The following is a 12,223-nucleotide window of genomic DNA, read 5'->3' on the forward strand; positions in this document are numbered from 1 at the left end:
TCAATATTATTATATATTATACTCCTACGAGTGCTACGTATAAAATTTTTCGAGTGTCATAAGAAGATATGATTTACAAAGTGCACATGAATATGGTAATGAAACGAGGTTAATTAGATCGGATGCACCTTATTAAATTTATTTTTATCTTGCTATCTTTCTCCAATGCATATTTACCTTTCTCAGCAAAAATGTAGTTTGCTTTCTCGGGTCTGCCTCTAAGTCATGCTTTTTTAATTCTAGCCTTAATGTAAATGTATATTTTTAATGAATTGACGTTTGAAACAAGTATCAAATAATTGAATAAAGATATAAAAATGATTCCAATGCCTGGTGTACGTGTAATTTTACAAGTTGAGTCTTAGAGGCCTCAACGCTGCGTGTACTTTCTGGTTTCAGAAATTTGTAATTGGATTAATTAATAAGTAAGGTAAGTACATTTTGAATCTTGTTTATTAAAAAAGTTAATAAAGTAAGTGTAACTTTTACAATGTATATAGAGTTACTAAAAACTAGTTAAAATAATACATGATATTAAATATGCTCGCTGTGTTACAAAATGAATTATCTTTTATAAGACGCTCAGAAATATTATTAAATATCAGGTAACAGCGAGATTAACACATATTATTTATTTACAATTAACATTTATTTTGTAACACAGCGAGCATATTTAATATCATGTATTATTTTAACTGGTTTAGTGAACTCAATATATATATTGTAAGAGCTACACTTAACTTTATTAACTTTAATAAACAGGATTCAAAATGTACTTACCATACTTATTAATTAATCTAGTTACAAATTTCTAAAACCAGAGAGAATACGCAGCGTTGAGACCTCTGAGACTCAACTTGTAAAATTACACATATTTTTATATCTTTATTCAATCATGTGACATTTGTGTCAAACGTCAATTCATTCAAAATATACATTTACATTATGCTAGAGTTAAAAAAGTATGACTTAGAGGTAGACCTGAGAAAAAGCAAACCACATTTTTGGTGGAAAAAATATGCATTGGAGAAAGATAGAAAGATAAAAATAAATTTAATAAGGCTCATGCAATCTAATTAGCTATGTTTCATTATCATATTCATATGCACTTTGTCAATCATATCTTATGACACTTGAAAAATTTTATACGTAGCATTCGTAGGAGTATAATATAATATTGACTTTGGTTAATGCAAAATATATATTTTTAACTGCATATATTTATTAATAATACAGTTATTCAACACGTTTTTGTACGAGACAAACAAATTCGGCTGAAAAAAGTGCATAATATATAATCTTGTCTATACAAGAGACATATTATTTATTGTGGATGGGAGTTGAGGTTAATTATATTCACGTAAGCAGTTTTTGATTTGCTTGGTTATATATATATAAATATATATATAAATATATATATATATATATATGTATGTATGTATGTATATATATATATATATATATATATATATGTATGTATGTATGTATGTGTGCATGTATGTATGTATGTATGTATATATTGCGTGTGTGTGTGTGTGTGCGTGCGTGCGTGCGTGCGTGCGTGCGTGCGTGCGTGCGTGCGTGCGTGCGTGCGTGCGTGCGTGCGTGCGTGCGTGCGTGCGTGCGTGCGTGCGTGCGTGCGTGCGTGCGTGCGTGCGTGCGTGCGTGCGTGCGTGCGTGCGTGCGTGCGTGCGTGCGTGCGTGCGTGCGTGCGTGCGTGCGTGCGTGCGTGCGTGCGTGCGTGCGTGCGTGCGTGCGTGCGTGCGTGCGTGCTGCGTGCGTGCGTGCGTGCGTGCGTGCGTGCGTGCGTGCGTGCGTGCGTGCGTGCGTGCGTGCGTGCGTGCGTGCGTGCGTGCGTGCGTGCGTGCGTGCGTGCGTGCGTGCGTGCGTGCGTGCGTGCGTGCGTGCGTGCGTGCGTGCGTGCGTGCGTGCGTGCGTGCGTGCGTGCGTGCGTGCGTGCGTGCGTGCGTGCGTGCGTGCGTGCGTGCGTGCGTGCGTGCGTGCGTGCGTGCGTGCGTGCGTGCGTGCGTGCGTGCGTGCGTGCGTGCGTGCGTGCGTGCGTGCGTGCGTGCGTGCGTGCGTGCGTGCGTGCGTGCGTGCGTGCGTGTGTGTGTGTGTGTGTACACACACATTATAATCTTACTTGTAAGTTGAAATCAAGGCATCACAAAAAATAAATATATTGCTTAACACTACAAAAACGCGTGATATCAGTACAAAATTACCTTTTCAAAAAAAGGTAAAAAAAAGGTGCCAATTTATGTGTGTGCGCGCGCACCTTATCTATAATTTTTTTTTAAAAACTCAAGTGGTACTATTTTTTAATTTAACTTAAATGTATTTTTTCCGAAAAATGTATGAAATCTTTAAATTGCGCCAATTATAAAGAGAATATATTGCTGTTTGAAATAACTGTTGTACTACTTTTAACGAATAAAATGCAAGTGATAGTATATTTATTTTTTAAGTAAAACCCAAGTAGCGGTATCTTTAATTCTTTTTTAAACAAAATTCAAGTGATACTGTGTCTGTGTATTTTTATTGAAACATTTTTCTGTTCTAACCTAAGTGGATGTACTTAATTTAAAAAAGTTTCAATGAAATATGTAACATTTAATCTCAAAGAATTAAACAGAAATGAGAATGTTTTATTAAAATAAAAAATTTTTAAACTACAAAAAATTGGCGCTGCTAAATGTCTAACTATAATCTAAATAAAATGTTGTAAAACAGATATAGATAAGGTGCGCGCGCACACATATAAATTGGCACCTTTTTTTGAAAAGGTAATTTTGTACTGTAACACTGACCTGGTCTCACCAAATACACAGCATAACTTTCGCAGCGTGGATATTCGGCCGAGCCGACGACGTAGAAGCATAACCGGGCAGTTTCCATGACTTTCTTTTCTTTGGGTTGCTGTAATGAATCCTTTCATCACCCGTCACGATGCGATGAAGAAAACCCTTTCTTTTTTGCCGCTGGAGCAGTTGTTTACAGGTGAAAAAACGACGCCCAACGTTCCTTGGCTTCAAATCATAAGGAACCTAAGCTCCTTGCTCATTCCCAACGCATGCAATCGCTTGGAAATGGCTTGGCGGGTAACTCCTAATGCTGAAGCAAGCTGTTCTTGCGTTTGGCACGGATCCTAATCGAGCAATGCCTCCAATTTAGCGTCTTTGAATGTTTTTGGTCTTCCTTCACGCGGACGGTTGTTAACATCGAAATCACCATCTTTGAAGCGACGGAACCAATCACGGCACGTTGTTTTACAGAGCAGCATCTCCGTAAACTTTTTAGAGCTCTTGATGCGCTTCAGCCGCCGTTTTCTTTGAATGAAATAAGAAAATCAACACTTTCCGCAAATGACGATTATTTGGCACAAAATCAGTCATTTTCACACAATCAAAAGTATGTGACGCCAAAACAAAATCACTAACGTGTCAACGCGGTTTGTTTACCATATGTTTAAGTTTGGTTTATGACGTTTTGGATATGTTTCAATCGATCAGCACTTACTGCTGGAGCCATATATTGACAAACAGCGGGAACTTACTTGCGCACTTAATATATAAAATATGTATATGGGTTTCCGGGTACCCCGGTTAATCAGATTGTGTGCAACTTTTGGTTGGTCAATTGAGGGTTAAATAGATTCTAATTATTTTATCCGTCTAAAAAAAAGCCTAAAAAACAGCCTCCTAATTTTTCCTCTTAACATAGCTAAAAAAATAAAACTATATATCTTAATTTTTGTAAAGTTAAAATATGCATTATGAATCACGTTTTACAAATCACTTACAGCAAGATTTGTAAAATGTACAAAATATCTAGGTGAGGAAGCAATATGTAACACCATTATCACTATAGAAACTTTTTTAGTAACGAGCTAATATAATAGTGTTACTTTTTTTTTCATAACAAACGGTAATGTAATTGCATTTTTTTAGTAATGATAATAAATTTAACAGTTACTTTTTACATTTTGATGGACCTAATGGTCTCTCATCCAATGAGCGTTCAGTGATTATAGTTTCCACACTTTTCAGCCAATCAGCATTAGGTCCAAGAAACGGTTGGTTGCGCTACTCTTATAATATAGAGCTCTAGGTAGAATGGATCAGACTGAGTCGAAAAATCCTGTACCATTTTGCGATCCTTGCAGTAGTTAACGAGTTATAAATTAATAAAATTTCCGAATTAGTCCCATTGCCAAATTCAAGCGTGCGATCGAGATTGCCAAGCGCTCAGGGCAGGATGTTTACTGCTTGCTGTGGGGAGTGGCAACGACTACGCATAAACGGCGCGTAACACTAGGTCACCGCTCTGGGGCAAGTAGTAAACACCCCGCCCTGTGCGGTTGACAATCTCGATCGCACGCTTGGATTTTTGGCGGTGGGCGAGACTAATTCAGAATTTTTATTAACTTATAATTTGTTATGGCGAGGATCGCAAAGTAATACATGACTTTTTGACTCAGTTTGGTCCATTCTACCTACGAGAGATTTATTATTAGTTATCAGACACCTTGTATATGAAATTTGCTCTTACGCCAAAATAAACTTATCATACATCAATCTTTAATTCTTCATGAAAGAATAATTTTTTACAAAGTTTTAACTTGCTACCCTTACTACTACGATAGTGGCGAATAAACACATAAATTATGCAATTATATTTTTTTTCTATTCTGATTTACAAAAAATTATGAAAAATTTAGTGATGTTTCAGTCATCAAGATGCTTACCTGGAAATTTTTGGAGATTTTTAAGATGCAAATTTAAATTTTAAAAAACTCAAGAAGTTTAAAATTGTCAATTTTTAAGTGAAATTATTAAGTAACTAATACTTCATACTTTTGCTATATCTTTCTAACATTATTTACCTTTAATTTTTTCAGATTTTTTAGAAATAAGCGCTAATGTTAAACTTGGTTGAAAATAGAATTATTGAAAATATTTTTTAAATTTTTACGCAGAAAATTAATTTGATTATTTAATCTACATACTTTTTAATACATTTTATTTATTGAGCATGATTATGAATTTTGTATTATATTAAATAATTTGAGTTTTATATGTAAATAAAAAAATAATACAATTATATGTAGATTAAAAAAAAATAGAAAAATAAAAATGAAAGTTGATTTAACTTTAGTTTATTGTGTTAGAAAATTGTATTTGGTTTTTTTTTAACGATTTATTAAAATTTTGTTTTACTTTGGATAATTTAATTTTTATGAGGAAAATTTAATTTATAAGACTTATAGTTTGTTTTGGATTAATAATACAATATTTATGATCTGAAAATAACTTTTGCAAACAGATAAACGCAAAAATTCTTCCATTTTTTGCAGACAAATATTAGAAATATCTCTCATTCAACATTCTAACTATAACCGCTTTTCTAAATTAATTTAATGTTACTTTGATCAAGGCTTACGAAATTTAAGTTTATAAAGAATATAATAAACAAGGGTTTGATTAAAATTTTTGTTTTTGCGCTTGATATAAATTTCAAGATGTGTTCTTACATAAGAAAATAAAATTGGGTCACACTTAAAATACATTACAAATAAAGAATAAATATACATTTAATTTTACATATTTTTATTAACTGTTATATACATTACAGCAAAAATATTAAGATAATGTAAAATAACTAGTATAAGTTAAATAACATGTTCTATCTTTTTTCCTAATACATGGCATCGTGTATCACAAAAAGAGAACACGTGTTTCAAATGTGCTTTGATATGGGTGCAACTTATTGTTAGTGTGATAAGAAATTCCTGTTCTTGTTTGTACATCTTAAACTCGTACAGAAGTTTTAGAAAAAGAAAATAAACCTATTATATTATCTTTTTATCTAAACAAAATTTTAGTTTTTGAATTATACAATTAATTTTTTGTAAAAACTTGAAAAAATTAATTTTTAATATTTTTACATTGACGCTTATTTAAAAAAAATTTGAGATAATTAATATTGGAAAATTGTAATAAAAGAAGCATGATCTACTCACTTAATTTTACTTGAAAATTGACAATTTCGAATTTTTTGAATTTTTGGAAATTTGAATTTGCATTTTAAAAATTTAAAAAAATTTCCAGATATGTATCTTAATTACTGGAAGCGTTACTGATTTTTTTCATAATTTATTACGAATCAGAATAATAGAAAAAAAAATACAATTGAATAATGTTTTCATTTGTCACTATTGCAATAGTAAGTGTAGCAGGTTAAACTTTGTGAAAATTATTCTTTCATAGAGGGCTAAAAATTGACATTATGATAAGTCTATTTTGAGATGAGGGAAAGTTTCAACAAATCCAGCTGATCCCTTTTAAAAACAATTTTGAATTTAAAATTTTGTTAAAATCAAAATTTTTTAATTTGCATTTAAAAACTTTTTTTTTTTTTTAATTTTTGTAGTGTCTCTTGCGAATTTAATTTACAAAACAATATTGTTTTTATTGATGTTACAGTAAACAAAGTAAATTTTATATATTTTAATTTATGATCTTGTTTTAGCATTAAAAAGATAATAAAAAAAATAGCGAATTGTTACTTTTCAAGTAACGATAAAGATAACGAGTTATTTTTTAAAATTAGTAACTAGTAATGGTAACAAATAACTTTTATAAAGTTACTTTAATCCTGGAAAATATTTACAATGCTTTAGTAATTATGTATTTCTTTTAACACGTGTGGATTTATTGCAAGAGTTGAATTATTTACATACAAATATTATTGACTATTTTAAAATTATATATTAAAATAAAATATTTCTAATTAAGAAGATCCCAAAATCTTGTTTTTCTAAATAATTATTAACGCAATAATTTTGTAACAACTTTTCATATGCATTACTTTTATAGATTTGGAAATTTTCTTCCAAAATTAAAGCATACACATTCATACATGTTTTTAGTATGGATTTTATATCGACAAGAAAAACAATTTTTTAATTTTTTTTACCATTTTTTAGTCTAATATAGCATCGAGTAGTGATATTTTTTTGATATAAAAGTTCTGCAATCTATACTTAAGAAATCTCTAGATATATAAATCACACGAAGAAATAATGGTGGTTTCTTAAAATTAGATTTACATACTTAACTAACGTTTACTTTTCGACACAAAAAGTTTATATGAAAATGTAACCGTATGCATGCGATATTTATGCAGTATATAGTGTTGACGTTTCATAAATTGTACGTGTGAATTGTAATTCATATGTAAGTCACTATTTAGTCTGTACAATAACGACTTTAGTATTCCATTAAGATGGTAATTAGAACATGTTATTTTAGTGAGAAGATTAAGTGTTAATAAGCAATGTGTAAAACAAAAACAATGTTCGTATATTAAAATAGAAAATTAAATTAATCTTTTATTATTATTAGATGCAAATGAATAGCTGAAACACAATACAGATAAAAAAAGAAAAACAAAGTAATTTGATAAAATAAAAAAATTAAGAATAAAGAAAACAAAATTATATCTGATAATTCAAGAAATTGCAGAAATAGACAAAAAGTAGACAAATAAACGCTTTTTTTTTTTTAAATTTAAGTTTGAAAATGCGTTAAAAAATCTAATAAAAGTTAGATTTTATTTTAAATCTAGTTTTTTTGTTAAATTATTTTTTTTATTATTTGTATTTATTTTTTATTGTATTTTTTGTTTGTTAATACAAAATTTTATTATTTATTTGTTATTTAATGTTTTTTTTAGTTTTATTTGAATTATTTTTCTAAAAAGTAAGTGAAAAAACCAGAAAAATCAGAATATATAGTATAGCAAGAAAATATAGTATAATAAATCAAGAATATAATTTTTCGATATTCCTGGAAATTTTCTAGCAAATATTTTATGTCTGTTAAGTTAGCACCCCCACCACAAAAAACCGAAACGCCACCTATGCCAAAATTAAGTGCTTTTTATGTGCTAATTATGTACCCAATTTGAAATTTTTGTGCTCGAGCGGTTTAGCAGGAAAATGAGATTGAAGGTGGGGGTGCCAGCTTAACGTTAAGCCAGCACCCACTCATATAAATAATTAATAAAATAAAAAAATAAATACACTAGAATTAAGTGCTTTTTATATGCTTTTCAACGATATATCAATAAATGTTCGTACTCAATCTCTTCGACCAGAAAATCGTTCAGAAACTACAAATACATACTAATGGAACAAGAGTAAAGTACCAGAAAAAAAACAATTCTGAAATCGATTATAGGCTTAAAATATTCTCCTATTTATGTGCTTTTAAAATATGCAAGACAAGATTTTTGTGCTCAACCCCTTGATTGAAAAACCGACCCTGAAGTGAGCACCCCACCATTCAGCTACAAGAGTAAACTACCAGAAAGAAAGCAATTCTGAAATTGGTTGTAGGCTTAAAATATTCTTCTATTTATGTGCTTTCAAAATATGCAAGACAGGATTTTTGTGCTCAACCCCTTGATCGAAAAACCGACCCTGAAGTGAACACCCCACAGTTCAGCTACAAGAGTAAACTATCAGAAAGAAAGCAATTCTGAAATTGGTTGTTGGCTTAAAATATTCTTCTATTTATGTGCTTTCGCAATATGCAAGACAGGATTTTTGTGCTCAACCCCTTGATCGAAAAACCGACCCTGAAGTGAGCACCTCACCGTTCAGCTACAAGAGTAAACTACCAGAAAGAAAGCAATTCTGAAATTGGTTGTAGACTTAAAATATTCTTCTATTTATGTGCTTTCAAAATATGCAAGACAGGATTTTTGTGCTCAACCCCTTGATCGAAAAACCGACCCTGAAGTGAACACCCCACAGTTCAGCTACAAGAGTAAACTACCAGAAAGAAAGCAATTCTGAAATTGGTTGTTGGCTTAAAATATTCTTCTATTTATGTGCTTTCGCAATATGCAAGACAGGATTTTTGTGCTCAACCCCTTGATCGAAAAACCGACCCTGAAGTGAGCACCCCACAGTTCAGCTACAAGAGTAAACTACCAGAAAGAAAGCAATTCTGAAATTGATTGTAGGCTTAAAATATTTTCCTATTTATGTGCTTTCGAAATATGCAAGACAGGATTTTTGTGCTCAACCCCTTGATCGAAAAACCGACCCTGAAGTGAGCACCCCACAGTTCAGCTACAAGAGTAAACTACCAGAAAGAAAGCAATTCTGACATTGATTGTAGGCTTAAAATATTTTCCTATTTATGTGCTTTCGAAATATGCAAAACAGGATTTTTGTGCTTAACCCCTTGATCGAAAAACTGACCCTGAAGTGAGCACCCCACCATTCAGCTACAAGAGTAAACTACCAGAAAGAAAGCAATTCTGAAATTGGTTGTAGGCTTAAAATATTCTTCTATTTATGTGCTTTCAAAATATGCAAGACAGGATTTTTGTGCTCAACTCCTTGATCGAAAAACCGATCCTGAAGTGAGCTTTGTGTTTGTAACAAATATATAAAATGATATACTACTGCTTGAAAGTTTCAGTACGGTTTAAATTTTCTTGTATCTCGAAAAGTTAAGTATTACTTGATAGAAAAAATATAACGAAATATTTATGAACTTTTGATAAAGTTGACATTTTTGATTAAATTTTATTAAATCAGAAAGTTAAATATAGGATATTGAAAAATATTAATTTTTAACATTATGGATTAGGTTGTTACACAAGTTTGTTTAGTTTTTTTTATTCGACGAGTACTGTTTCATTGAAAGAAAGATAAAGAAACTGAACGAACTTATGCAACAACCCAATACATAAAATTAAAAATTGTTGCTTTTTTTAAAATATCCTATATTTAACTTTTTGTGAGATGCGAGCAAATCTTAAATCATGATAAAACTTTTGAGCGGTAGTGTGTATCGATAATTTCTTTTCTAGATGTTAGATATAATATTATGTTGTAATAGCGCATTTCTTTATAAATAGAGTTTATGCGTATTAGAAATACTTTTATTAAAATTGTGCAGATACGTAAACCGGTAAAAGTAGAAAAGACACATACGAGTCATGGAGCATCACAAATAATGCGGCCACCGCCAGAATCTTCACCTAGCGACGATAGCGATAGTTCTTCGACTACATCCCATGTTGGTCCACCAAAAATGACATTATCTGAACGGTATTTAAAAAATTAACTTGTTTTGCAGCATAAAATTTAACATAAATTGACAAGCCTAAACAGTCATAGCTAGATCTCAGTGCTAAACATTTCTTGTGTGATTTTACTTATAATTTTTAATTTTCTTAAACAAGTAGTGTTTAAATCTGAATCTTTTGTTATACGTGCGGATGTCTTAGCTAGTTTGATCATTGAGACACTTAAGATATCTGCACGGATAGCAGGAGGATCTAGGTTCAAACTCTAGTAATATTTTTCACAACATTTATTATAGTATTTGAGGAATTTGTAGAGATGCTCGTTGGCATCAGTAATATTATCTCAATTTAATTTTGTGATGTTACAGTTTTGACTTAATTTAAAAGCTATGTTTGAAATTGAAGTAACGGCACCCAGTTTGAGAGAATTGGAAATTGTAAATAAAATCACACAAGAAACATTATTTCAGCTGTAAGATCTGAGGAAGACTCGAAAAAAGAGCCGAAATATTTGCAATTACATTGTAATCTAAATTTGATGACTAATTGTTATGAAAACTATTGAATTTTTTTCATTATTTTTCATATTTAAATGACAGCGATGAGGATTGAAAAAGAAATGTTAATTTATGTTACATTTATAGTAATATTAAACTTTATATAAATATGTGACTATTTTGTTTGACATTTTATTTTATTTTAAGGATTATTAATCTGGATTAAATCCTTTTTTTTTTAATCTTTTAATTGACCTTGGTACCATATAAAGAATGAAATCTAAGTTTTATTCTTTATTTATCTTGAATTTTTTCAAAATGATTATTTGAAGGATTTACAAAAAATATACTTTTAAAAAATTATTTTCTATGCTTTAGTAATTGCACAGATGTGATCGGAACAAAATATATATAATATAACATACAAAACATCTTTTTTATTTGTTTTTTGTTTTACTTTGTTATGTTTAGTCAATTGTGAGATATGTTTAGTTTCCTATTAATTTTCTTGGCAACTAAATATTGCGTATTTTATCAAGGCTAAGTTTTATGACGATTGTCATGTGCAATGGCGCGCCAGGGCCGCGACCACTTAGCCGGTGCGGCGTTGCGCGAATGAATATTTTAAAAAATTCTACTTTGATCGATTTAGAAAAATTATATGTTAAAGTAAAAAATCCAGTAATATTTGCGTGAAAATATAAAATTAGCCACTCAAGAATATCAAAAACGTTCATTAAAAATTAAAAAAAAGTTTTTTGCCGGTTTTTTTAATCACAAAGTTACAAAAAAAATTTTTTTTAATTTACCTAAATTATTATTACTACATATATTTTTATCACTAGAATTAGTTCAGTTGCTGTTTCCAAGAAAAACTACTTTTTTTATTTTGTTTTTCCCCTCCATAACTCTCTTAAAAGTATTGTCAAGGCTAATTTTTAAGCCTTGTCGTTTTACGTCCCATGGGTGCCGACTAATGATATCAATTTGAATTCAATTGGCGCAGAAACTGATTTTACGTGTTTATTTTGCTATGCCCTTTTGTTACTTTTTTTCTTAGATTTTATTATTTGAATATAAGGTTAGCAAACCTATATCAATCACAATGATTTTTAGTGCTATATAATAATTTATTATTTATTTATTAATATATTATATTTAATTATTTATTAATATTTATTAGGGGTGTGCAGGTACTCGAGATTTCGGGTTTGAGTCGGGTCGAGAATTTTTTTCGGGATTGGGTCGGGACCAGAAAGTTTGTAAAGTTCGCGTACTCAAAAAATTTTGGGTACGCGAAACTTACGGGTACCTGAAATCAGGTCGGGACCCGAAATTGAGTCGGGTCCCGAAATCGGGTCGGGACCCAAAATCGAAAAGGAATCCCAAAATTTTGTAAATTTTGAGTACTTGGATCTAAAGTCGGGTCAAGTAGCGGTCAGAGATCTAGATACTTCTTTATACACTGATGTAAAAAAAAACTACTAAATTTACGCAAGGCATTTTGTTTATATTGAATTACTAAATTTGAATACTGCCAATGAAATATTTACTTACAGTACATAAGTATTTATTCAATAAAAAATGATCATTAAATTAGTGGTCACTTCTTGTAC

General features: G+C 30.7%; 1 protein-coding gene across 5 annotated transcripts in view; it reads left to right on the top strand.

The window, feature by feature from the left end:
* The window catches only part of LOC105206225 (serine/arginine repetitive matrix protein 1), a 38,781-nt gene that overhangs the window by 24,415 nt on the left and 2,143 nt on the right, over positions 1-12,223 (top strand). For all 5 annotated transcript variants that reach the window (XM_011175757.3, XM_011175737.3, XM_026140556.2 and 2 more), the window contains exon 4: positions 9,981-10,132. In XM_011175757.3, coding sequence (XP_011174059.1) covers positions 9,981-10,132 — 152 coding nt within the window. The remainder of the gene's footprint in view (positions 1-9,980; positions 10,133-12,223) is intronic.

The sequence above is a fragment of the Solenopsis invicta genome, chromosome 4, assembly GCF_016802725.1.
Source record: "Solenopsis invicta isolate M01_SB chromosome 4, UNIL_Sinv_3.0, whole genome shotgun sequence".
NCBI lineage: Eukaryota > Metazoa > Arthropoda > Insecta > Hymenoptera > Formicidae > Solenopsis > Solenopsis invicta.